The sequence below is a fragment of the Amblyomma mixtum genome, chromosome 5 (genome assembly GCF_055824585.1).
Source record: "Amblyomma mixtum isolate Tamu chromosome 5, ASM5582458v1, whole genome shotgun sequence".
Taxonomy (NCBI): Eukaryota; Metazoa; Arthropoda; class Arachnida; order Ixodida; family Ixodidae; genus Amblyomma; species Amblyomma mixtum.
In genome coordinates this window covers 10376455-10404423 of record NC_143016.1, presented here as the reverse complement: position 1 = coordinate 10404423, position 27969 = coordinate 10376455, and the positions used below count along the sequence as shown (strand labels likewise).

The 27969-nt window shown below is 50.3% G+C and overlaps 2 protein-coding genes across 27 annotated transcripts in view; one reads left to right on the top strand and one right to left on the bottom strand.

Moving 5' to 3' along the window:
* Window positions 1-27969, bottom strand: part of LOC149341301 (uncharacterized) — a 309449-nt gene that overhangs the window by 77861 nt on the left and 203619 nt on the right. For 19 of the 26 annotated variants that reach the window (XR_016282906.1, XR_016282905.1, XR_016282903.1 and 16 more), the window contains one exon: window positions 9908-9976. The exons of 5 other annotated variants lie outside the window; for them this stretch is intronic. Coding sequence is in view for 12 of the 21 variants with exons in the window: in XM_089543331.1 (XP_089399457.1) it covers window positions 9908-9976 (69 nt within the window). In the remaining 9 variants the exon portion in view is untranslated. Of the gene's footprint in view, window positions 1-2328; window positions 2872-9907; window positions 9977-15226; window positions 15876-27969 lie in introns of those variants that run through there. 2 more of the 26 variants (XM_089543339.1, XR_016282914.1) reach the window with 2 other exon arrangements.
* On the top strand, window positions 16399-17852 carry LOC149341302 (uncharacterized). Its single transcript, XM_089543329.1, has one exon. The coding sequence runs from the start codon at window positions 16438-16440 to the stop codon at window positions 17431-17433; it is 996 nt and encodes a 331-aa protein (XP_089399455.1). The 5' UTR covers window positions 16399-16437; the 3' UTR covers window positions 17434-17852.

The window sequence follows — 27969 nt, the reverse complement described above, 5'->3', positions numbered from 1 at the left end:
GATCCTGCCGTTGTCCAGAGGGTTATATCATCTGCGTATATGGCTGTGTGGAGCCCTGGGACAGCAGCAAGGGCCTTTGCCAGTGGCGCGGTTAAAGTGATGCCTTATTGGTATATCGTGTGGTCTTTCACATCATATGGAAACAGTGTCCGTGTCACATGAACAAAAGAAGCCGCTTTAAAAACAGAGGATAAATGTGCCCCAATTTTTTTTCTCATCCTTTCATACCCTCATCCACCCTTCCTGATATGCAATGTAGCAAATATGGCAGTCTTTCTCTGTCTCTTCGCATTAACGAACGTATTGCTCTGCAAATTTCATGGCATTTTTCGGCACACATGCACAAGTAAAAAATAACAACGGGTAGCCAACCGCACATCGACGCTTCTTTCTTATACCTTCACTCACGAGTCACGACCATTACCAAAGTACCTCTCCTTGTCTCTGCTCAGCGCCACTCGACGGGACACATCTGCGGCCTTTCGCGCTGCTGGCTCCTTGGCGCGATAATCCAGGGGATTTATGGTGCGCGGGAGTGCGGGAGGAAAACCACACGGCCGAGCCGCGCACTTCACTTCATGTGTTCCAGTTTCGCACGCTCCATGAAACCCTCCTGTGCACTGTGGACTGAAGCCGGAGGAGAAAAAGGAGAAATGGAAAGGAACGAAAATTAAGGACAAGAAGACAGCGTTCTGTGAGGGGACACTTTATTTTGGACGTTCAGAGGAACTAAGTCGATGGGCTTTGCTCTCCTAAGCCTTGGCCGTTGTTGGAAAGAAAGCCTAGCAGTTGTACCTCACGAGAAATACCCGTGCGTCGCGGATTCACTCGGTTTTCTTGAAGGTGAGCTTGCGGAAACGCTCACAACAAACACACAGTTGTCGGTGCTTGTTCGGTTACAGGTTGAGAGAGATGGGGAGGGGGTGGGGGGGGGGGGGGAGGGTTCTCGATGCAGCTATAGCCGCGATAACAATGCGAAGGCTTCAGGTGGTGGTGGTGGTGGTGAAAACTTTTAATTTCTGAAATATTGGGAGCCACAGAGTGGCCACGCTACATGGTCGGCGTCCCTAGTCCGGGACACCGCATGACAATGCCCCGTCTCTAGCCCGTTTCACCAGAGCCCTTGGCTTAACTGCTGAATATTAAGGCTCCATTGTATTGCTTTCAACCTCTATCTATAGAACTCAAAAATTCGTAGTTTTTTTTTTTTTTCATGAGCTACGTGTTTGCTTGTGTATTTCTTACAGCCCGGTGGTAACCTTAGTATTTTTATTTCTGCGCTAAAGCGAAGTTCATCCACGCTGCTGCGACGATTATTCTGTTCGCTTGTTGACGAACGCCTGTACATACGCGAAGGCACGGTGTCTCGTTATCGGACAGGCGGCAACTTATTTGCTGCCTCTACAAGATTCTCTTCAACTTACTTTTGCTCACAGCAAGAGCCGGCTTGTATTACTTAGTTGTGGTTACAGGCCGCTACCTCACGCAAAATACTGCCATGTTACCTGTTCCCGGTGCCCCACGCATGGGATTTTTCCCCGCGCGTGAATATATGCGCAGACCATTTAGGTCCGGTTAGATTGCTCCCATACCTTTGTCTCGTTGCCTCGCAAAAGCCGGCCTCATCTGTCTTCGTGAACGCTCGTACTTTTTACAATTTCTGATTTCTCTTCCTTACCTTAAAATTACGCTATGGTTATCTTTCTTTAACTCTATCATACGAACTGAGCCCGACCACGCCTGTTAGAATCCGACTGCTTAGAAAGATGTGTCTGTGCCGAGCCTATCACGGAGCGGTCGGCCCCATTTTTGTGTCCCGTCGCGGCGCCTATTAAGGCGAAAAACTTTAATGCCTCATACTGCCATTAGCAGACGCGTCGGCAGGAGTGTCGACAGACGCGTCGGCAGCCATGTGGACAGACGCGTCAGCAGGAGTGTCGACAGACGCGTCGGCAGATTCGTCCGCCTTTCGGCGTCAGTGCTTAAAAGGCTCAAGGTTCCAGCATGAATAAAGGCGCATCTAGTGAATGCATGGGCTTCATAAATAAAAGGAGTAAAGTCAAGAAAAGGGAAATAAAAGAAAAATGAATAAACCAAAATAAAAAACTAAAAATTAGATGTGAAAATAAAAATAAAAAATAAAATTAAGAAAAGGAGCAAAAAAATAAAAAATATGAAAAATAAAAACTAAATAAAAACAAACAGTGGCCAGGAAACGCTTTCGCCTTGCAGCACTTTAGAGAGCCAAAGTGCCCCCTGAATTTTTGTCTCCATGTCTCGGCCACGCGGTCTGTCTCGCGAGCATCGTGAAGCATTGAGAAATCATACCAGATGTCAGATAATCCGGGAATGATTGCAAAAGGCTACTCGCATGTCCAACGATATCCTTTGCGTGAACGACCCTACTTCGTCAGCTGTCCATTCATTAATGCCAATGACACGAATAGCAAGACGTTAGTCATTAGCGAACCATTCTTGCGTTCATGCTCATCTGTTGACTGGCTGATTTGAGATCTTTCGCCTTCACATCACTGAATGACTGCAGAGACAGCGCACAAACGCTGGCTTGGAGAAACGCAGTGACGGTCACTGCCGGCAATGAGTGTCGACATACAGGGACGCGTTCTGAGCTTCAGTGAAAGCTTAGGCGCAGTTTGAGTTGTTCCAGTGTAAGTTATTGGACAGAACCAATGCCGACATATTAGCAGGAAAGCCCCTATGCGCGCTGATAGCAAGCAGTTAATAACAGTTTCAGGAAACTTCGCAGGACAGTACATAAACAGGAGGCCAAAATAGTTCCTTTAATTACAATATACCAATATCAGTTTCTTTCTGGTTAGCACACACTAAGGCGTAGGAGAACAGCCTTCTACGAAGTAACTACGGCTTTGGAAAACAAACTGGCTTTAGTTACAGCATTATTTTTCAACTTCTTTACGGAGTTGCCACGCACCGCCACGCCTCCTTGTCACTCCAACCAGCCGCGTGATAAAAAAAAATACACCTCTGTTATATTTCCGAAAAACTACACAAATTTATATTTCCCGCACGGGTCCCTGATTCAACATCTTTTGATGAGCGTGTGGGTAAATATTGGGTGACTTGGAAGGGAATGGCTTAAGCGAGGGGAGAAAGTTTTTTTTTTCGACTATATTTTTGGAACAATCATTGTCACGCTCCACGGACTCACCTGGACTGCTCGTTCATGCTGACGTGCTTTAAGAATGTAAAAGCATCAAAGAAACCAGAATCATTCTTCTTTTCGGCTTCAGATCTTATTCTTGAAGTGATCGGTCGAATGGGAATCAAGTAATAAGCTCCTCACCCACCTCTACGTGGATTTAGAACAAAAAAATTACCGACGATTACGTTACTTCCTAATGCGAAATTTGAGCGCAGCAAAAAGCTGTTTCACCTTTTCGATAGATTGAGGCAAAGAAATCGAGCAACACATGTATGCGCTATCACAGAGTTTTTTTTTATTTTTCACACGTATTCCTTTAACAAAGATTCTACTAACAGTTCTTGACAGTCATGAATGAAGCTTTGTGGTCGGAGAAATAGACTGATATATGTTCGACTTGGTACACCAATGCTTGATTCTCAAAGACGAGATCTATACAAGTGCCTCGCGAGGTTGTCACAGCCGTGGGACGCGTTACGAGCGAGAGGAACGGGATGTTCTCCCGCATAAGTGTTAGGAAATTGCTGTTTGTCTTTATGTCAACATTAAAGTCCCCCACTACTAACATCGGTGTGGATCGATGGATGGTTAATGCGAGTTGCAGGAAGTGCACGACGTCTTTCGTGAGTGCGGTAGGGGCGAAGTAGGCAGCTACTACCAGCAAGCCGTTGGGCAACTTTGCGGCGCACAGTTCGCCAAGTTCATGTGACGTGCCAAACATTTCGACTGGTATTGCAGAGAGACCTGTGCGCAAGTAGATAGCGACTCCCGCCGCTCTGTTGTGGTCTCTGCGAGCACCACAGCAGTATAGGAAATCTATGATTTCGAGAGGCTCTTCGGGATCCATCCAGGTTTCAGCAAAGCAAAGTACAGAGGAATGGCGCAGAATGTGATCGTGGTGTACGTCCTTGGCATGTGCGGCAAATGAGCGTACGTTAAGAATGTGGTTGTGAATGATGAATCAAGTGCTGCCAGCGAATGACGCGTCCATTGGCTGTCTGCGTGTGTTACTGATGTGTGGTTAACATGTTAAGCTTCGCCTGTAAGAGTGGAACGCGACAGCGTCTTGCAACGCTGCCAGGGAGTCCACAGAACGCCATCGCCAATTCGGCTGTACGCCTTGCTGGACGGTAAATTTATTTTTTGAGGAAAGGAAATGTATCTCTCTCGCATATCTGGGTGGACACCTGCACCTCGCCGTAAGGGGAAGGTGGAAGATGGGAGTGAACGAAGACGCCGTATTAGCTAGACGCGCCTTTGTTCATTCCAAACCATTCAGCTGGCATTACGGAGTGGCTAGCGTGCTCGTATCGCACTCCGGAGACCCTGGTTCGATTCCCCAACTCGACCAATTTCGTTCTCAGTTTTATAGATTTATGCGGTCTAACTAGAAAGGTTAATTAGGCTATTTCATATTTACATTATTGCATTTCTATCCATCGTGTTCTGTCATTAACCTGTCAATTGTTGGAACTGTCTAGGATGTTCGACACAACGTATATGAAACGAGCAACGTCTTACTGAGTGGGGAAGTGCGTGGTGGTGGTGGGAACGCGGCTTCGTACTTATCTGTTTTTTTTTTTTCAGCAGCGTCTCCTTCCGCGGACGCTGTTGTCGCTGCGGCGCGCGTCTTTTCTTTTCTTCTGACCTCTTCATTCTCCTCTATATTAATTAGGCTAATTGATTAATTAAGCAATTAACTAAACTCAGTCCAACTTAGTTGCAGCATCACTATACGATCCCTTTGATTGGTTGCATGGTTACTAGCCAAAGTACAATTGACCCCATTTGAAATTCGCGCACTGTGACGTCACGAGCATTTCGACCAATTGAAAAGCATGACATTGGGGGCGGAGCTGGTTACGAGGCCGACGCCGACGCCGACGCCGACGACGACGCGAAACCCAGGAACGGACGCCAAAGAGCTGCGCTCTAAAAAAATGATGGAGGAGAAGCAGTTTCGCTTAAGGCAACAGGAGCAAGGCGCCCACCACAGGCGAAGGCTCATTTCGAAAGTCGGAAATCTTAGGCAGGATATTCACGTACGAAGCCCAGCGTCGGCGAAGCGGCGGTGGCTCGTCTTGAACCAATTTTGAACGAGCGGAGAAGCGAAGATTACGTGGAGAGCAAATAGCAAAAGCTGCGGGTTATGTGCGGGGGAAATCAACGGCAACGACGTCTCGTCATCCTCTCCCCAGGCCCTTGCTTTCTTCGTTTTTTCCCTTTTTCTATTCTCCTCAAGAAGTTATTTTTGCTCCCCTTGCCCCTCTCTTTCTTTGTTCCGTTTTTTTTGTCTGTTTCGGCACACGTGCGCCCTCATAACGCTACCCTCCCAACTAAACCAACATCGCGATGGATATAAAAAGAGAGGTAAGATATTGTAGTACTGATTAAACCGATCGCAGAACCAATCAGATGTCGAAAGGAAGAAGCGCTTCGAAATATGGGAAAGCCTTAAAATCGAAGAGGTAATCAGAGCACGCTTGATATCAACGTAAAGAGGTTGGAGCGCACTGTTCTTATTTTCCTTCCGGTGTGTGTGTGTGTTTTTTTTTTCAGCGGTCCTTTTCCATTCCAGTACCCAACAAATCTTTTTCTTTTATGTTTCTCTATAAAGCTGCGAGGAGGTTAAAATGGGGAAATAACGGCGCGTGTGCACTTGGACGGCTGGCTGTTCCTTTTTATTCATTTTATTTTTGACTGCATCTCGTTCTTGCTGCCTACCTGTCAGGTTCTCAGATATTTCAGAAGAAATCAAAAATCAATACAGTGTTTTGCTGTCCTGCATCTCATCCGTTCCGCGAATTCTTTCAGAAACGCTCGAATTTCGTATCGTGGCTTAGGTCCCGTATAAGAATGCATTTAAGCAGCATTACCTCTTTCTCCTCTCCCACGTATAGCTAACCTCAGTCGCCATCACGAATAGGCGCCTTCCTTACAAGGTTTTGTTAGTCCATTGCTGTTTTGCTCCTGCCACTGTCCTCCAAAAAACCTTGTTTGCATTTCTCACCCTCACCCGGAAAACACATGTCCTGTCGCATGGACCTGGCAGCAATAAGAACATAACTTTACTCGGAAAAGCTGCTTGATGAGAGGAGTGTAGGTCACTTCAGACTTTTTCTAGGTCCCCCATGAAGACAGTCGCCTCGCACGCTCTTCTATAAAGGAGAACTGATCCTACCAGACCATGCTGCCCAAAGCCACCTCCCACTGTTCCAACGTGGGACTTCTGTGTGCAGCCACTCTCGGGTTACATTGGCCGGCCCACGTGCTGTGGAATAGTGTAGCCCTATCCTCTTAAACAAGAGGAACAATCATATCTTTCTTCATAATCGCGGCATCCCCATCTTTCCTCATTCCGTTCTTGTTCGTTCTCTTCTCTGGCTGCAAAATTCAGCCTGTGCCAGATTGTCCAGCCTATTCCGCTATCTCCAATAGAGACCTTTAGCAATCTCCCTTATAAATTTTTCACCGAGTTATTACCGACGATATCGATTACGCTAGGTGAAGCGTAAAAACATACAGAAGGCGAGATTACAATCAGCGCAAAGAGTGATGGCAGTGAAAAATAAAGAGAGCCGAATTGACTCTAACAGCGTTCAGAATTCGGTTTTCCACGGTATACAAAGACGATTTTATACTGATCTTTTAGTTTTTCTTTCTTTCTCTCTTCATTACAGTTTGCAACGAATGGCTCCGTCTCACTTTCCTTAGATATTTATTTCTTCCATTCTTCTTTTTTCTAATCCGTCCTCTGTTTGGCGCCGCGGCCGCACTGCTTGCTTGGGTAGGGGGCGCATGTGGGCCGTAATAAGGGGAAGAAAAGCGGAGATCAAAAGAGGCGCCGCGACGAGAGTCAAGAGGGGGAAGCAACAGCGAGTGGATATGGAAGACGCAAGCAGAGGCTGTGTGCTCGTGTGTTTGCTCTATATCGCCGTTCTCTCTGAAATGAAACCGCGCCGTGGCGCCATCGGGAGCTGGGACGAGACGCAATGAAGGGTGGAGGGAGCGGAGCGAATCTTTAGTGCTGCGCACAGAGCCTGTTCCTGGCGATGCTGGTCGCCTTCGAAGGCACGGTTGTAGCAGATCGGAAGAGGAAAAACTACATAAACGTGCGTTGTAGATGCGGTTCAGCTGAAGTTGTACAGGGCATAAAGAGGGTTAAAACGAACACGGGTAAGGATAGGTTTCACCCTCACGCTGAGACGGCACTATTGGTGGTAGATCTCCTCACTGGAGTGCTGAAAGAAGGTCTCCAGAGCGCCAGTGTGCGAGAACTACGAGAATATCGCTTCCCTTCTCCCCTCCTCCTCCCCACCTATCCTAGACTTCAACAAGGCCGCGCCCTGGGACACCTGAGACACATAGGTGCATGGTACGCGCCTCGTTTGCTTGAGCCAGGACAAACCAGCGAGGAACGTACAGGAAGCTGGTCGAATTACTGCTCGGCGCAGTGAATCATTGACCAGCAACGTGACAAGTGGGGGCAATACATATGCGCACATTTGGTGTATGTTGCGGGCGCTGCCGGATCGTAGAGGGACTGCTGCACCGGGTCCTCTTCTGTGTCTCCCTTTCATCCATTTGCTCTGACATCGACCTTGTTGCCCTTTTTAAAGGGCCATTACTTTTACTTGAATCCCTGTTTTTTTTTTGTTCACTCGAAGTGCGCTCCTTATAAACAAGAGGCGTATGAACCTTGAGGTGTCTCGCATCTCATTTCATTATAGATTCGTTATGACTGAGACAGTTCAGTAGACTCCATACGTCTCCCTTTCATATCCCTCCTTCGGCGTGTCTTATTGCTGACACATTCCCTCGTGTTAGTCGTTATGCTTTCTTTTAGCTTTTTACTCGTTCTCTTTTTCGCCTTGACTCCATGGCTTACCGCTTCACGACTGCACTTTTTTATGCCAGAAGGTTCTTATGGCGAAGCGTCATACAATTGATTAAGTTTCGGGTTCGCTTATGCGTCGAATACGGAGTTCGTTTCAATTAGCGATCCGGCGTGGTTGAATTTGAGCATTTTTTTGTAATTTTTTTTTTAGTACCGGCGCACTTCAGGAGGACGGAGACCAAATTTTCTCCATGACCAAGTTACTGCCTTAACTTAAAATTCGCACACGGTTAAAATCATCGCATATTGGCCGTTGTTGTCGCATGACTGCTAAAAAAATCATCACACATTTGGAACTCGCCCGCGCGTGCCGTAGACGAATCAAAAACATTGGAGAAAATTTTACTTATTGCCTACGGAGAGCGCGTAACCTTGAACGTGCTGTACGATGCCCTCTCTACTTCGTTCGCGTGCCGCGGCGCCGGGTCGGCATCAAGTGACTCGAGCTTTTAGAAGTCTCTCTCCTCATCTGACCGACGGCAATGCGTCCTTCGGCGAGAGGGTTAGAGAGCGATTGTACAGTTAATACTGTGTTCGTTCGCGCCTTGGCGTGAACATACACAGAATTCGGCGAGAAGAAAGCACATACGCAGCGCGTACTTAATATGAAGGTCGTTTATCGCCGTCGATTAGCCCGTGCCGCAGTTCGAGCTTCGGAGAAGCACTCCCGCACGACTACCGCGCGAGTAATAGGGTTTCAGGCGCACATGCACTACTTCTGGTCGTATCTTGCGACCCAATGTAATAAACCCGCTTGCCGGCACCTTTAACAAACGATCATAACAAACATTTGCGCCCATATTCTAATATCTTTGTTCTATTTTTATTTCGCCCGGGAGCGTTGCAAGACGGTTATCAACGAACAGTGAGCAGGAAGGCGACGAGGGAACGAACGCGCAACCGCAAGTGGGGCAATTAAACGAAGCGTGAAGGAGGCACAAGTCGCTGAGATCTTCTCATGGTCCATCCTTAGTTTCCTACAAGAAGACACAAGTCGGGACAATGAAAGAAAAGACTGTGTGAGAACGGCACCCGCCCGTCCGCGGCTTGTGTGGGAGGTAAGCCGGGTGGGCAAGCCAGCTCCCCAGCTCCAGAGTACGAGAGGATAGAGAGACGAAAAAGACTGCATGCGTCTACTACAAATGAAGCGGCATCTCTTTCAGGGACCACAGGTGACTAGCTCAGCAAAGGCTTCCATTTCGTCGTTTTCTTTATTCTTCCCTTCTCGATTCTGCTGACGCAGATGTTCGCCACCACGGTGTGGTCGACACTAAGGCTATCCGGTTTCTGTCAGCCAGACGGAAGGCATGAAAATCAGAACCCTCTCACCCCGTCCTCTTGCACTATTTCAGTACTTTGACTTTATTACTTTTTCCTGCACACTCCTCGATATACGCACATGCCCTTGGTAGCTCCCTGTTGTTGTTGCTGCTGCGCTGCTCTCCGCCTGGCGGAAACTGCGGATTCATCTCGGCATCCAGCAGCATTGAGCCAGCTTGGTCTGCTACCCGTTTTGGAGCTCATTTTTCTCTCCTGGTCTTCGCCTTTCTATCTAAGTGTCTCCTTCCGATGCTAGCTAGTTGTTTCCTTTCGTTTCATGTCACTTCAACTCCCTCCCTGCATACGATAGATACTGGCAGGAGCTGTTTGTTGCAAGCGCTTAAAGATTGAGGCATTCCATGCGCTTGCCCACCCCTTCCCCCTAATCCCTCACTCCTTCAGTTGATTCCTTCTTTTCCTTCATTTCCATCCTCCTCTTCGTGCCTCTCTTCCACCCTCCCCCTTTCATTTCAATGCGTCTGCAGTGTGACTTTCTTCTCCCTTACTTCTATTCGTCCGCCTCTTCCTCGAATGTCCGTGTGTGCGTCACTTCCTTCCTTGCACAGCCGGCGAGCCTGAGGCGAAAGAAAAAGGATTAGGAAAATGTAAAAATACAAACAACAATAAAAAGTAAAAAAAATGACCTGGTCCCCCCGCGGAAATGGGGAGATAAATTTATCGCCCTCAGCGGAAACCGCTTTTTGCGAATTTGCGGTCGGTCCGCAGCAGCAAGCCTCGTAGGACGACCATCGTTCGTCCGCGCGGACGACGGAGGCAGCAGCAGCAAATGCCATACAGCCCATGCCCGGCTAGTGGCGGCGCCTCCTCACCCATTCCCTACCGCTTTCTTTCCCTCTCCTCTTCTCCTTGGCAGGCCGCAGAACAGAGAGGAGGCAACGCGGTTCGCTTTCTTCCGTCTTTCTTTGCCCCCGCGCTGCTTGCTAGAGGCTTCACTGAGAGCATCGACGCTACTTGAAGAATGTCTAGAGTTAGTAGCTCCGGACCCTCTATTTCTCCTTCTTTCTATACCTTTATCTCGTCCGTATAAGTAAAGGAGGCGCCAGCAAGTTCTCTCACAAATGATGACGTCCGTTATCATTGTTTTTTCCCGGACAGAAAAATAGGGGGGTAGGAGGGGTGTTCACTACCGAAGCTTGGTGTTTTGTGCTGGCGGAGAGAGCGCTTGCGTACATGTGGGGTTCCATAAAACTATTATAGAACACCCAAGTCATCTACAGTAGAAGCGGGAACAAAGCGCCTTTAAAAGCGGCAGAGTTTCGGCACGTAATTGTGCGTGTCTGCACAGTATTTCTACGGAGCGGCGTGTGATTCCTGTTCCTTCTTCCTAGTTCATTGGTACGCGAGGCTCAATCAAGTCCGCAGAGCTTGGCATCCAAGACGGGGATGTCGTATATCTATAGTGTTTTTCCTGCAACGAGACACCCGCACACGCAGATACTTTTTACGCTTATCATAAAAGCCGTTCGGACTTCCTCTACAAGTGTACTGCTTTTGTAATCGCTCGAAGTTATTCTTACAAGGACACACCAAATATTCTAATTACTAGAAATGGCATTTAGAGAAAAGCAGGATACTACACTATTCAACTAAGAAACGCGTAAAACACATTCTATAATTATTTGATATTCATGTTTCCTTTGCCGTAAGGCCGTCTGTTAATGGAGTAAGCTGACGTCATTTATATTACTATTCTAATCATCTATGGCTACCAGGAGCTATTGTATAGAGAAACAAGTATCGTCCATCAGCAGCCTTAAACTCAACGCGTGTTTTGCATTGTATACGCACGCAGACAGGAAATACGACCTTAGTGAACGGAGTTTTCGAGTGGCTTTACTGTCTCAAAATAATCAAACACGAAGACACTTTGCGGCTTCGTACATGTGTGAGTTTAATTCAATATGCCCGCTTTATTTTTCGAAACTATGGATATAATTCCTGGCGTTCCTGGAAAATTTACTCCCGAAAGCGCAGTGAGACTAGCTGCGGAGCGTTAATACAGCTCTTCATGTCGCAGTTCGTTCTAGGCGGACTTAAAAAATTCAGGGGGGCACTTTGCTGACCGAAAGTGCGGTGAGGTGAAAGCTTTAAGCGCGGTGTTGCTGCTTGTGTAACTGATGCGTTAAGGTGTTAGGCTTCGCCTCTAAGAGTGAAACGCGACTGCGCCTTGCAACGCTGCGAGGGAGTCCATAGAACGCCATCGCCCGTTCGGTCCTACGCTTTGATCGTAGGTAAATTGGTTTTTGAGGAAAGGAAATGTATTTGTCTCGCATATCTAGTGGACACGTAAACCTCGCCGTAACGGGAAGGGAGGAAGATGGGAGTGATCGAAGACACCGTAATCACTAGACGCGCCTTTGTTCATTCCAAGCCATCGAGCTGGCATGGCGGAGTGGTTAGCGTGCACGTCTCGCACTCCAGAGACCGGGGTTCGATTCCCGAACCCGACCAATTTCCTACTCGGTTTTATTTATTTATCTGGCCTGACTAAAAGGGTTAATTAGGCTAATTGGGTAATTAAGCAATTAACTAAACTCAGTCCCACTTACATGGAGCATCACTATACGATCCCTTTAATTGGTTGCATGGTTACTAGCCAAAGTGCAATTGGCCCCGTTTGAAATTCGCGCACTGTGTCGTCACGACCGTTTCGACCAAATTGAAAACCGTGACATTTCTGTGGTGGTGGAAAACATTTATGTACAGGTATAATACAGGAGGTTATGCATGAGCTGACCCAGAGGGGGCCAGCCCTTACAAATACTAGGTGGAGGTCCCTAGTTCGGGACCCCAGTGGCATCGGCCGCCGCCCAGGCTCGCGCGACCAAGGCCCGTTGGGCCTGCAGGCCAGAGCAGCCAAGCAGGGTCGCCTCCCAGTCCTCCCGGGTTGGGTTGGGTTGGGGTGAGGGGGGATAGCAGGGTTGGAGGGGCAGGCCCACACCATGTGGTAGATGTCCGAAGACTTCTCTTCACAGTGCGGACAGCTGCCCGAGAAAGAAGGGTCGAAGTGTTTCAGAGCTGCCGGGCACAGCAAAGTATTAGTATACAGGCGGAGCAGAAGCCGCTCCTCCGCCTTTGAGAGACCTTTACACGGGCGGGGATAAAGACCATGGCTAGATTGATAGAGTGAAACGATGTCTTTGAAGGTGTAAGCTGGAATAAATTCGAGTTCCTGATCGTCAGGGTCGGAGGGGGAATGTCCGGTGAGAGAGAGCGCGGGCGGCGGCGTCAGCTGCCTCATTTCCCTCAAGGCCCATGTGAGCGGGAGCCCAAACGATACGCCGGTGCGCGAGGTCACCGGTGTAGACGCTGTTTTGAAGAATGCGGTAGGCTAGATACGGTACCCAGCCCTGCTCGACGTTCCGACATGCCCCTCGCGAGTCGGAAATAATTGTTTTTGAGTTGGAATCAGATGCCGCCAACACAATGGCTACCTCCTCTGCGTGTGTTATGTCACGGGCTCGGAAAGTAAGGCCGTTCACTGTTTTGTATTGGTGGACGACTGCGGCTGTGCACCATCCCCCATGGTGGAGGCCGGAGGCATTCACGTAGAATACGCCGGGTTTCGATCCATAGTGGCGGGCCAGGGCTTCCGCCCGCGCCAGGCGCCGACCATTATGGTCCTCACGGTTCATGTTCGCGGGAAGAGGGCGCACGTGGAGGGCGCATCTCCACTGGGATGGAGTACGTACGCGCTCTTCCATGAGAGTGGTGTGTTGGATGTGTAGTCGGGCAAGGAGGCGGCGACCCGACGATGTCTTCGAGAGACGTGTGTATTGGTTAGTTAAGTGGGCTTCCCAGAGCTCCCGAAATGTGTTCACCATGCCTAGCCCCAGGAGGCGCTTGTTGGAGGTGGTCACGGGGAGGCCTAGAGCCCGCTTAACAATTTTGCGGAGGATGACTTCGAGTGAATCCTCGTCTTGCTTCCGCAGGTGGCGATATGGAGTCGAATATAGAATTCGACTGGTTACAAATGCATGCGCCAGCCGCAAGGCGTCCTTACATCGTAACCCCCCGCGCTTGTTAGAAACCCGGCGGACCAAGCGGCCCACCTGGTCCCCCACCTGACGGAGTTTGGCCAATGTTGTTTCTGACCGTCTGTCTTGATGTATAAAGAGCCCCAGTACCCGGACTTCGATATTTTCAGGGATTGGACCTGTCTCGAGAGACAATGAAATTTTGGCTGTGCACTTTGGTGAGGGGCATATGTGCACAAATTCAGACTTTTGGGTGGAGCATTGGAGGCCGCAGCGGCGAGCATAACGGTCCACTATGGTCGCCGCCTCCTGCAGGTTAGCCTCAATGTCTGCAAGAGAACCCTGCGTGGCCCACAGGGTGATGTCATCAGCGTACAGCGCATGCTGCACACCGGCGACAGCGCCCAGCTGGGCTGGTAGGCGCATCATAGCCAAATTGAATAAGAGGGGAGAGAGCACCGCGCCCTGGGGTGTACCCCTGGTTCCTAAATGAAAAGGGCCATGTTCTTTATCCTGGATCCGAATGTAAGATTATCTGTCGGTTAAAAATTGCCTAATGTATTGAAAGGCATTCCTGCCGCAGTTAGTTTGAGAGAGGTGGGTGAGAATGATCTCGTGGGTAACGTTGTCGAATGCACCCTTCAAATCCAAGCCGAGTACGACCTTGTCATTGTGAGGGCATTCCACGGGGTCGAGGACAGCCCAATTGAGTTGTAGCAGGACATCTTGTGCAGATCTGTGTGGGCGAAACCCGAACATGGTGTCTGCGAAAAGGTGTTTGGATTCCATGAACTCGGACAACCTGTCACGTACCATTGTCTCCATGAGTTTGCCCACACAGGAACTCAGAGAGATGGGGCTGAGGTTTTCCGTGTTGATGGCTTTGCCAGCTTTAGGAATGAAGGTGGCTAGGGCGGTCTTCCACTCGATGGGTAGTGGCACTTCCCCAAGCCAGATTGAGTTAATGTAATTCAATAAAGACAGGTATGCGGGGTGGGGAGGTTGGCTAACAATTTGACTGTAATTTTGTCCCGACCCGGAGAGGTGCCGCGTTTCATTTTTGCCAGGGCCGCCTTCAGGTCGTGGAGCTTGAACGGTTGATCCAGCTCAACGTTCTCAGAACCTGCATAAGAGTACGCCGGCCCGCGGGAGTCCTGGGTGGTGCACAAGTACTGGTCCCGGAGCTTGTGCGCCAATTGATTTGTGTTGCCCTGAAAGCTGTGTATTGCTCTTTGGAGGTGTTTTTGAGTTTCCGTGCGTATTGACAACTCCTGTTTACAACGATGAGGCATTAAAGGCTTCCGCCTTAGAAAAAAATTGGCGGGGGCTTAGCTTTGGTTAAGCACTGGTTGGTTGCGAAAGCAGGTGTTTTATACTGCATATGCAGCGCCTCTAGTGGGAAGAGCGCGGCGCGCTGTGCCAAGCGGCCGCCGTTGGCCGACGAGCCGAGTTGTCAGCCCGTCTCGCTTCTGGTATGACGTCACGCCAAACGTCACTAGCACCTATAGCGGGAGGAGCGCGGCGCGCCGTGCCAAGCGGCTGCCGTTACCCGACGAGCCGAGTTGGCAGCCCGTCTCTCGCGCCTGGTATGACGTCCCCCTGTGACGTCACTAGGTATGGTGTGACGTCAGGGGTCATTCTAAAGGTCAAACGTGCCAAGTGGCCGCCCCTACGCGCAAGGCGGTGCTTGGGAGTAGTATTGCTTTCGCAATAAAACGTAGCCAAGTCTCATCGACGGCGTCCCGAAACGCCGTAGGCTTATGCAAGTTCCCCAAAGAAGCCTCTCACATGCCACCTCCAAACTTGAAAGGGACGCAGTAGGCTTACGTTGGTGATCCAAGGGAAGTTCCCGTCAACAAGGACCCAACGTCTGACGGCTGCCACCGCCATGCTTGAATGACGCGACTTGCGCTGCGCTGTCTTCCTTTACACCTCGGTTTTCGGACACGTCCGCTCTCCGCTCCTCGTGCCGCCGCGTTCGTCGTTGTCGCCGCCTCGCACACACCATTCGCACGAGCACACGCGCAATGCTGGGCTGGCACGCGCGGCGGTCCGCTGTCCGACGCACCACTGTCGACACACAGCGTTCCGAAAATCCCCCGACGATTCAGTGTGTAGTACATCACAGAGAGTCTCTGCGTTTTGTGAGATTAGCGAGAGAACTGAGAACGTGATTACATTTTTCATCTCTTCTGAAAGTTGACAATTCACCATTCACCTCTCCCCTGTCATCCGTAGCTATAATGCGTAGATGTCATTGTAAGCGACGAACAGCCAAGCTTTCCTCACTGCCACCGAGCAAATTTTCGCAACTGCAATATAATCACCGATCAGTAGTTTTAATTCACTACAACGCTTACGACAACCTGCTTCAGTAGCTGCAATGACAACAAACGACGTATGGTCGGTTATGCTGCGGTTTGTTTCATGCCTCACGTGAACTAAACGCATCTTACACGTCGTAGCTATCGTTCGCTTGACGAAACCTAAGCCGAAACAGCATGAGAGAATAAATTCAATTATTAGTTATTTAGCGCATCATTTGAAAGAACACATGCAACTGAATGTAGACGCTTGATCTTGTTGGTTCATATTACAAGGGTAAAAGCGCAGCGCAAAAAAGGCGAGGACTCGGAAAGAGAGACAGCTGTGTGTGTCTGTCTTTCTGAGTCCTCTTCTTTTTTGTGCTACGCTTTTACCCATTTAACTAAAAATAGGACACTGTGGTCCTTAACAGCTCAATGAATTGCTAAAAAACACGAGGTTTACATCTCATTACTGTAAGGCCATACGCGGGGCCTTATGCTATATGCATGCTTAGATATTCTTACGGGAAAGAACGCACGGCGTACGGCCTTCCCCGGCTGTGTACCGTGCGCGGAAGAAGAAGAGGCGCGGAGGGAGCGCGGGGGAGCGAGAGCACGCAGAAGACGAAGAAGATTGAACGACGCCGGTCGGTGCTTCGGCTGCTCTTCGGTCCAGAGTGTGTTTTTTTCAGGACAAGCCTGTCGTCCCCCTACATATTTTTGGTGGCAGCCATGGGACTCGCTCGCTCATTATCGCAGCCTCGGTCGTCGCAGCCCAGTTCATCGCAGGCGCGGTCATCTGACACACGGCACTTGCAGCAAAGGCCAGCGCAGCCAACAACCATGGATTCGGGGCCCAAGAAGAAGAGCATACCTTTAGTCACCAATGAATGGAGGCTGTGGGGCCCCAAGGACATGGTGCGATGCCCGTTCGACCCGTCACACCAGGAGCTTCGATCCCAGCGGGCCAACCACATCCGCTTCTGCACGAACAGGATCAGCGGAAGGTGTAGGCGCCAGCGCGTGACAGCGGAGCCTCAGCTGCCGCCGCCTGACAAGAACTGGGAACCGAACATCGTCCCTGGCCAGCCAGGATATGTGCCACTGGCATCCTCGCAGCAACCAGTCTTTCGCGAGGTGAACAGCATGAGCCATTCGGAAAAGAAGCCGTACTACGCCGAACTGCTGAAGCAGTACAAAGGTGCTCGCGGGGAGACAAGCCAAGAAGACAAGGAGCCGAAGAAAGACGAAGGTGGTGCGTCCTCCTCGAATGAAACCGCAGACCATGCGTCCTCTCCCAAGCAAGTCGTCGTCTCCGCGTCGGCATGCGGCGTGCCGGCCAGCGCCGCCACAGCCATGGACGCGTGGCGCAGCAAAAAAAGGGAGGTGGACCGCAGCAACAGCACAATACGCCTGCTCCCACAGCAGCTCATCCAGCCGACACTGGTGGCCCCAGTTCATCCCCAGCAATCGATGGGAGACAGCGAGGAGGAACAGCTAGCCACGTCGCCCGAAGACGTCATCGCACTCAACAAGTTGCGGATGCTGCTAGAGACGATGGAGGTGGCCATTCATTACGACCTATACGCGGATGACGCATCATATCAGGCCGCCGGCAGGGGCTCGGCGATACCAAGGACCTCCGTGTACGGCTGGATCGTGTCGTTGGACGACCAAGAAGGCGTCTGCTGCCAGTCGCCGTGGGGCCGCGGCCGGCCTCTGTACTGAAGAGCGAGCGTCCTTCTCTTCATCCGGCTCCTGGCGGATTGTCCCCTTCGCAGCGCAGGTTGGCTTTGTTCAGAAGAAAAAGGAATCTAGCGAACACCGGCAAACAAAACTGTGTACAGGCAGAACTTGGCAAATATTGGACATCAGCAATATTGGATATCAGCGCACGATACACGGCCGACGTAGACCGTATGTTCTTTCCCGTAACTCTATATGCATGCTTACTGAGCATTGTACGTAATGTGCGTCATGCTGTACCCTCGCAGAAAATTAATTCCCAGGTATTTCTGAGCAGCGATATTTAGGCAATGCTGCAATACCGCTAGATATTAGCGAAAATTGAATTGCGCTTTATCAAAACGTTACGTGTGACACCGCGCAAATGCTGCGGGGACCTCTATGATTATGACTGCATTGATATTTCAGCTGGACCAGTATTTTACATATCTATTAATGGTTCACATTAGCTGCTATTATGCGCTGAATGTTTCTCTAATTTTTTATTAAAATATGTCATGAAATTCTTTTTCCATGGTTTTTTTCCGACTCAGCTGCGAGCAATGAACAACTTCATTTATCTCATGAGGACGACTTGATCGCAACTGTGGTAATTGGTAAATTGGTTTTTGTGGAAAGGAAATGACCCAATATCTGTCTCACATATCTTGGCGAACACCTGATTGGATTGGATTGTAAAACATTTATTGCGTCGAGAGCAGGTCGCGGAGACACGCTGTTGCGACTGAGAGAAGAATGAAAAGTGCACGGGCCTGCCAACTGGCTCCAGCCGAGCCACCACCGCTACAACGTGCAGATAGAGGAGAGTTAAAAGATCAGAGGAAAGAGAAAAAATTCGCTGTGGCTTAGTTTGGTTAAGCCCGGTATTTGCGAAAGCAATATCCGTACCTACGACATGGTACAGCTATAGTGCCTAGAATATACTGGCCAGTATTCTAGGCACTATAGTACAGCTGATAGTGTAGCTGGTGGTGGTGCTTGTGGTTAAACTTGTGGTGATGCATCGGTTATACAATCCAATCCAAACCAATCGAATCCAATCCAATCCAATCCAATCCAATGTGATCTACTCTAATCTAATGCAATCTAATCTAATCCAATCCAATCCAATCCAATCTAGTCCAGTCCAGTCCAGTCCAATCCAATCTAATCCAATCTAATCCAACTAATGCAATCAAGGTCAAATGAAGGTAAATGGTGGTCACCGCCGCGGCACGATGGTGGTCACCCTGCAAAGTGCAAGTAGTATTGCTTTCGCAATAAAAGGAAAGAAAAGACGCGCGTCGCAGCAACAACCACGTCCGCCGAAGCGGACGCTGGCTGGAAAAACAGATGTTGTTGTTGTGACTGAGAGAAGGATGAAAAGGAAATTGCACGGGCCTGCCTACTGGCTCGAGCCAAGCCACCACCGCTGCCACGTGCAGATAGAGGAGAGTTGAAAGATCAGAGGAAAGAGAAAAAGGAAAGAAAAGACACGCGTCGCAGCAACAACTGCGTCCGCCGGAGCGGACGCTGCTGAAAAAAACATAAGCGGCCGAAGCCGTGCTCGCCAAAGCGAGGACAGATCCTCACCACAGATAAGCGGCCACTAGATGGCCGCTAGCCCATTGGTAGCGGCGACCTCTGATTGCCCGTAGTTGAATCTTGGGGTCCGAGCTTACCAGCACGACCTCCCACCGCTCGAGAGAAGGGAGCTGTATCAACTCCGCCGGAGGCAGATCATTTGCGCAGTTCCGTAGAATGTGGTCGTTTGTGGCCCTTTCACCACATTTATGGCAGTTTGGATCGTACTGACCAGGGTACATGAGGGCAAGCACTGCCGGATTCAGAGGGGAGCGTGTTTGCAGACGCGGCCAGGTAACTTCCTGCGCTTTTGTTAACGATATGTGGGGAGTGGGATATGCGCGCCTCTCCAGCCTAAAGTGGTTGGTGATGTCATGAAATGAGATTAACCCGTACCTCGTGAAATTCGGGTCGAAGGGCGCGCCCACTGCCCGGTCGACGAAACCTCGATCTTGCGCGTGAGCCGCCTCGTTCCCCGGATTAGACGAGTGGGCTGGGACCCAGATCAATTCAACTTCTCTAATCGGAAGGGGGTATTTTGAAGGATGCGGAGTGCGGTAGATGTGATAAGACCCCTCGCGCAATTGCGAATGGCTGTTTTGGAGTCGCTGAATATAATATCAGCAGGCGTGTCCGCTATAGCTAAGGCTATTGCCGCTTCCTCCGCCATCTCGGAGGAGGTGGTTTCTATCTACGCGGCCGCCAACGGGGCGCCGTTCCCGTTCACCGCTACCCTTGCCAACGCTTTCCTCGGGGTTTGTCGGTATTCCGCTGCGTCCACGTACGCCACGTGGTCGTGTCGGCTGTATTTGTTGTGTAGTGCGCGAGCTCTCGCTGTGCGTCGGCCTTCTTGGTGCGTGGGGTGCATGTTCTTGGGTAGGAGTCTAATCAAAAGAGCTTTCTTGATGTGCGTCGGTAACTGCCTTTTCGAGTCCCTCTCCGAGAGCTGTTCGCACATCTTTAGTCTGTATAGGAGGTCCCTTCCCGCGCTCGTACGAGTAAGTAGTAGAGCTGTGAGAGGTGTGCCTCGCACAGCTCCGAGAGAGTGTTGTGAACCACAAGGGCCAGCAACCTTTCCGTGGACGTACTGTGCGGGAGCTCAAGGGCCGCATTGTATGCCTTCCGGATTGTATCGTCGACCTTGTTTCTTTCCGCCAGCTGCAGTTACAGGTAAGGGAGGGAGTAGACGATCCTGCTCAGCACGAAAGCCTGCACAAGTCGACATAGATCTTTCTATTTCATGCATAGTTTTTATGCGAAGCATACTAAAATAGCCCAACCCAGCTCCTCGAGCGCGGCGGTGTCGTTACCATTGACCTTTCGTGACCTCCATGTCATACCACGTGATGCGTGACGTCATAGCAGATGAAATACGGGGGCCCAACTCGCGCCGTCGCGCGAGGCGTCGTGATCAAGGATGACCACGTGGTGCGTGACGTCACAGCAGATGAGAAACGGGGGCCCAGCTCGCGCCGTCGCGCGAGGCGTCGCGACCAAGGAGGACCACGTGATGCGTGACGTAACGACATACGAGAAACGGGGCCCCAGCTCGCGCCGTCGCGCGAGGCGTCGCGACCAATGTGTTTCCTGCTTCTGCCGCTAGGTGCGCTGTAGTGAACACGTGATGCTGGAGCGGCGGTATACAAGGGGGGGCGCCTGCCTCTGCTAGGCGTACACGGGATAGAGATGCCTCCTGGAGACAGGGCTGCTCGTTGGAATGAGAAGCAAAAGTTGCGGCGTGCTACAGAGACTGATGAAGAGCGTGAAGAACGTCTAGCCAAGCGGCGTGCTCGATATGCAACTCGGCGACAATATGCTTCGCATCTGAAGGCTTAACCTAAGCTAAGCCTCAGCCATTTTTTGCTGGAGATCCGTCTGATTAGCCGGATTGTAGTGATTGACCGTGACAGTGAGTCTGTTGATTGTTTCGGTGTTTTTGCGATTGTTCTGTATGTACAAGCCCAGTATGCGTATGGTTCGGACCTCCTTGACTGGAAGTTATCGCACATATACATTCAGAGGGGTCGGCGGGGTCAGGTTTACGTTTCTACCGCGTGGCTTGGTCCTAAGAACCAGCAGTTCCGACTACAAAAGTGAGCATTCAAGGCCCGCTCCCGACGCGTAAGTTTCAATTGTGCCAACTGCCTGCTGCAGGGTATCTTCTATTTGGCCGTCATTCCCAGCAGCTACCCACAGGGTAATGTCATCCGCGTATAAGGTGTGCTGCAGCCCCGGCAAGGCGGCGAGTTTGGGGGGTAGTGTAATGAGTGCAAGGTTAAAGAGGAAAGGCGAGAGCACTGAGCCTTGTGGCGTGCCTCGGCTGCCAAGAAGAATGGGCTCCGATTTGAGGCCACCTAATGCAAGCTCTGCGGTCCGCTCAGATAGGAATGATCGGACGTAATTGAATGTCCGTTCTGTCGGGTCTATTAAGGCGAATGCCTTTAATGGCTCATGCTCGCGGCGTCCGTTCATGCTCGCGGTGTCCGTCCATGCTCGCGGTGTCCGTCCGTGCTCGCGGCGTCCGTTCATGCTCGGGGTGTCCGTCCATGCTCGCGGTGTCCGTCCGTGCTCGCGGCGTCCGTTCATGCTCGCGGTGTCCGTCCATGCTCGCGGTGCCCGTCCGTGCTCGCGGCGTCCGTTCATGCTCGCGGTGTCCGTCCATGCTCGCGGTGTCCGTCCGTGCTCGCGGCGTCCGTTCATGCTCGGGGTGTCCGTCCATGCTCGCGGTGTCCGTCCGTGCTCGCGGCGTCCGTTCATGCTCGGGTTGTCCGTCCATGCTCGCGGTGTCCGTCCATGCTCGCGGCGTCCGTTCATGCTCGCGGTGTCCGTCCTTGCGCTGGAATTGTGCCAACTGTGGCCTCTCCTTCGCGCAGCGGCGCAACCTCCTCCATAACTTCCTTTCCTCAAATTCATTTTCTTCACTACGGCCCCTCTTTGTCTTTCTTCTTTCACTCCCACTGTCTGCCTTCCTGTACGGTGCGGTTCGGGTGTCCACCGCGACGGTTGCTAGGCAACGGCTCTTCGCAACAACAACACAAAAGCGCGATTCAGGCGTCCACTGACCCAGGGAGCCAGTTATGAGCTCTTCCTCTCCTTAAATGATAGCAGTGTTAAACGTCAACGCCAACAACAGTGAACACAATGAACGCCGAACGGACAACGGCGACGGTGACGCCGCGAACCGGGTGCCAAAGAGCTCGCTCTAAAACACTGCAATCAAAATAGAGACCGCAAACACCAAAGACAATAAAATTGGCGGGGGCTTAGCTTTGAGTTAAGCCTGGTAGGTTGCGAAAGCATAAGCGCAGCGCCTCTAACAAAAGGAACGCAGTGCGCCGCGTCTACAGGTCACGCGTGGCTACCGGCCGCCGCATCGCGACGACTCGACTTGGTAGCCCATCTCTCACCCTGGAATGACGTCACGCTATGATGTCACTAGGTATGGCATGACGTCAGAGGTTATTCTAATGATCACAAACTACATGTAGGACAAGGGATATTACCCTGATGCCATGTTTGGCTTCAGAAGGGGACTGTCCACGCAAGACGTACTCCTACAATTAAAGGAGGACGTCCTAAGTGAAATACCAAGAAGCGGCGAACACACAGCGCTAGTGCTCGACATAAAGGGAGCCTTCGATAACGTGGGATATGCGGCCATCATGGAAGGTCTTATAGCGCCCGGCGACGCTATAAAGCGCAGGCGCTGAGATCGGCGTTACCAGCCCGCGATAGAGGTAAATAAAGATGGACAGCGCGTGCTCGGAGCGCACGCCCGGCACGGGCTGTTCGGAACTAGAAGCCTGCCACGCTGGTCATCTTGCTCTGGTGCTCCGCTGCGACCCCGCAAATCATCAACAGTCTCAATATCATAAACTCACAATAACAATAACACAACCTCACTATAGTGACGGACTCCAAACAAGCATGTAGAAACTACACAAGAGGCAGGATCGACAGCATCGCCAATCATACTCTACACACGACGAGAAGACACAAAAACACTAAACATAGTATAGTGTGGGTTCCCGGACATGAGGGGATGAGGGGTAACTTGGCAGCAGACGAGTTAGCTCGAGGGTACGTCAACCGACAGACTCAACACTTTGCCCCACAGGCACCTTTGACCCAGTTACCCCCACGTACTCAGATATACTCGACCATTACAGGGGTCAGCAGAAACGCTACCCAGCCCCACACAAAAGGCTCACCAAAGAGGAGGCGGTAGGCTGGCGCAGACTACAAGCAGGTACCTACCCACACCTGCACAAACTACACAAGATTTTTCCTACACAATATGCAGATCAATGTCCGTGGTGTCAGGGTAAACCTACACTAGCGTATGTCACATGAACCTGCCCTAAGGCAGACTTAGAGCCAAGAATAAACAACCCGAGTATGATGCAGTGGGAGCACTTTCTGGCCAGCGAGACGAGGAAGCGCAACGATTTCTTGTGCGTCCAGCCACGATGGCACCAGTCAAGTGCGGCATTCTGGACCAAGGATCGACCACGGCGCCCAGTGACCGTAAGGGTGAAGAACACCTGAAATTTATTAACAATAAAGTTTTTTCCATCCATCCAAATGTCACGCGTGGCTACCGGCCGCCGCTGCGCGACGACTCGACTTGGTAGCCCATCTCTCACCCTGTATGACGTCCCGCTATGACGTCACTAGGCATGGCATGACGTCAGAGGTCATTCTAAATGTCACACGTGGCTACCGGCCGCCGTTGCGCGACGACTCGACTTAGTAGCCCATCTCTCACCCTGTATGACGTCCCGCTATGACGTCACTAGGCATGGCATGACGTTAGAGCTAAATGTCACACGTGGCTACCGGCCGCCGTTGCGCGACGACTCGACTTGGTAGCCTATCTCTCACCCTGTATGACGTCCCGCTATAACGACACTAGGCATGGCATGACGTCAGAGGTCATTCTAAATGTCACATGTGGCTACCGGCCGCCGTTGTGCGACGACTCGACTTGGTAGCCCATCTCTCACCCTGTATGACGTCCCGCTATGACGTCACTAGGCATGGCATGACGTCAGAGGTCATTCTAAATGTCACACGTGGCTACCGGCCGCCGTTGCGCGACGACTCGACTTCGTAGCCCATCTCTCACCCTGTATGACGTCCCGCTATGACGTCACTAGGCATGGCATGACGTCAGAGGTCATTTTAAATGTCACGCGTGGCTACCGGCCGCCGTTGCGCGACGACTCGACTTGGTAGCCCATCTCTCACCCTGGTATGACGTCAGAGGTCATTCTAAAGGTCAAACGTGGCTACCGGCCACCGCTACGCGAAAAGCCGTTCATGAGCGTAGTATTGCTTTCGCAATAAAATAAAAAAGAAAAGATTGAGTGACAACGGGGCCCTTCCGTCTTCGGCTGGTGCGGGAGGTAAGCCGGTTGGACAAGCCAGCTCCCTCTCTGGAGCAGGACAGAAAAGACAGCCGGAAAAGCGTGCAGTGACTATTACAAATGGAGTGACACCTTTCTCAAGGAACGCCTGGAACGTAGCGGTTTCCTGCAGTGACCCCACCACGCCTTCACTAACTGCGGAATGTCATAACACATTTAGTTGCTTTAAACTTGAGGATGAGGCATTGAGGCCTACACGTGAAGAAAGACATAAGCGCTCTACTGCTGGAGACCTCAAAGCTAGAAGAAGCGATACCTGCTTCTGAGTTACCTTTATGTCGGCTTTCGATCGAGTAGAAGCACGTCTCAAAGCATGCCGTTGCCTCATTCCCTTTCTATATAGATTTGAATGGCATTTCTACCTTGTAAGGCAGAGTAACGTGAAATCATGATCTTAGCGATGCAGTTGATGATAGGATTTTTTTATATATTTTCTTTTCCCCAATAGTAACCGCAATCTCTTTCACTTTTTTCTTCCTCCTAAAGGAAAGGCACGGACATTGCCTGAAGGTACACGGCGAATCAAAACTTTATCACAGAATAACCCATTTCTTTTTGTAGAAGGTTTCCGCTTTTCTATTAAATGTTTTCTCTTTGCTATCTATTCTCTCTTTTTCTGGCGCTTAATGGCCATAATTTATGGCATGCACAAAATACAAAAAAGTACTGAGGAAGTAAGTACTGCATCGCCTGCGTAAACTCAGCGGCCATACCTTAGAGTGAAACATTAAATTTCAGAAATCTTATTCTTCAGAAAACATCAGACAAGGTCAAGAGTTGCGTTTAATGGTGCGCCAAGCATCCTTTCCAAAGTCGTTCTTATCATAACTGTGATTCCGTGTCTCCTCTGTCTGCATTTATAATCAAGAATGCCGAACTATGATCATATTCATGTTTTGTTGTAAAACTATTGAGGCCATACAAGTTCATCGAAACCGTTCTCATCGACAAAGAGATACGTTCTGTACGACCAAAAGTCAAGGGCAGTCCCTATGCTGCCTGCAGCTATCCATCCCAAGGCATGAGGCACCCGCTCTCACGGCTGCGCCGGCCATTCGTTGCCATGGTAACGTCAGCTTGTATTAGGTTTCGACACGGCGAGTTACGGAAAGTGGAAAGCGTCTGGAGTCAAAAAAGTTACAAATGCAAGAAACCGGTAATTAGGTCTTCCTAAGCCGATAATTGAGTTCTACTAATAGCTTCCTGTCTGATGGTTTCCTATCGGTCTCCAAAGCGGTCGCCCGAACGCGAGCTTCCCGTGCGCACAATAAGGCAGCTGCCACATGATAAAAGTTAGAAGAGAGACGGGAAGAGAACATATTCCTTGTTCCTAGGTTTTACGCTTCGTTAGTGAGTTATCAGCGTTCCCTTTTGTCCTAATCTTTATATTTTTTTTGGTCAGCCTCCTATCGCTTACCGCCCCAGTGCTCTCTCGCACAAACTTCATCCTCACTGGAAAGCCCTCGTCATGCTTATTTCTTTTTCACTACGTACTATCCCCTCTTCCATTGATGCTATTCCTATTTTTGCTTCCATTGCAGGATTTCCGCGTACCGCCTTTTGTCTCTTCATTTCCTTTTTTTACTATCTCCGCATTGTTCTCGTTCGCAAAGATTCATTTTTTTCGTACTCTGATATGATCTTGAGGCTACTTTTTGTGAGCGCAGTTCCCATCTCTGCGTGCGGTCTTTTTCATGAGGCACTACCACAAAAGCTCATTATGAAGCGCTGTTAGGCAGGTTGTAGAGAAACGAGGAGGGCCTTTCTCATAGCAGCCCACCATAGCTGCACTGCGCTCTAATCAGACGTTATTCGATAACTGCCTATCGGCCCATGCATGATCTTGATTGGAAATGCTGGACGGAAGAGCGCGGCCCGGTGCGTTTCGTCGTACCCTATTAGTGCTGCCGCTCTAGTCACACAGCGTAATCGAAAGGCGTCTGCTATAATGTGAGCTCACACACTGACATTGTACCTTTTACGGGCACGTATGAAGAAGCCGTAGTTAGTCGGTGATGCCAATATGGTCCTGCAGCGTTTTCGGAGACAGGCTGGATATCGTGTGACGCCATCGAGTGACGTGGCCGCCTTCTGATGGATGCGCCTCATCACCACCCATCAGCTGGCTTTCCCGTGCGACCACGGCTTGATGAACACGAAAACACCAAAACGTCGTGCGACACTCAGCTGATCAAGTGAATGTATGCCCTCTAATCAATCTATCAGCCCACACGGCGTGATTGGCGAAGAAGGCCCACGATTAGCAGGTTTGATAAATACATGACACTGCGAATGAATGGAGGTCATAGTTAAGGAAAACGGGGATAAAGATTAATGCGAATACGCGTTTGATTAGCGTCCGATCAGTCCCAAGTAGACGTCCACAGCAGCCAAAGGTTCCGAGTAACCATGCCAAATTTTTTAAGGTTCTGGGTGGGGACATTGAAGGCCAGTGCCACGAGAGCTTTGCTTCACCAAACGACTCGCTTGGAGGCAGGCTGAGTGCAGTTTGTACCGACTACAGCAGCAGTAGGGTTGCACGCAGACTGTTACACAACTCTGGCAGTGCTCTGCCACTAACACAAGATCTAATGTTATGATTTCAGCCCATTTCAAATAGAATAACCCATTGCACAATTCTACCAATGAACTTCGCAATTATCGTATGGTCATCCAGGAAAAATAAATCTGCCTACTGTCTCAAATCCAGAAGCTTAAGAAGGCTGACAGGGCAAAAAAAAAAAAAAATTCCTTACGTAGATAGAAGTACAGCTGCATGTGTTTCCCTTTTATTTCTGTTCTTTTTAACCTACCACACCAGCATGAAGAGAAAGCAAAAGCCCTTAAATTTTGAGTCCTACATACCTGCTTCCCATTCAGTGGGTGCCCTTCAGCTCATTTAAATGTAGCCAATATGCATCCATATCTTCTGCCAGTTATTTTCAGAAGCACCACTGCGCCTGAGGGCAATGTGTAAACTAAATTGTATACGTCGTTTGCCTAAAAGTGCCGTGGGTTCCTGTCCTATTCTAATTCAGATAATCCGAGTGCCTTTATGTGTTTTCAGCCTATGCAGAGTTCGAGCACTCAGTTGGCAAAGACCTCTCCTGAGCTGCATGCGATTTCGAAGTCAATGTCTGACTTCTTTCAACGACCTCTTCCCTGGTCGGTCCTACCTCCGTCCTACGTTTTTTCATACGTTCTTCCCGAGCTGTTTCCTTTTTTTTTGCTTTCCACCGCGTTATGTCTCGTCAACCACAAGAGTCGGGACGACCAACTCCCTCTGCGTCCTGCGTCGAAGTTGTGCTCGCAACCAGAGAACAGGTGAGTGCCCCCTTATCCAAACAGAAAAGCCCTACCGCCTTTCATCCAGTAATTGGATCTCATTTATGGGAGGCGCACCTTCCTCCCACGGGGCGCGTCGCTCTCTTAGCGCCACTCGAGGTCGCTGCTGACGTCGTTAGGATCCTCTTCTCTGCAGTGCGTCGTTAGGGTGCACTTGTACGCATTGCTTGCGGTGCGAGCA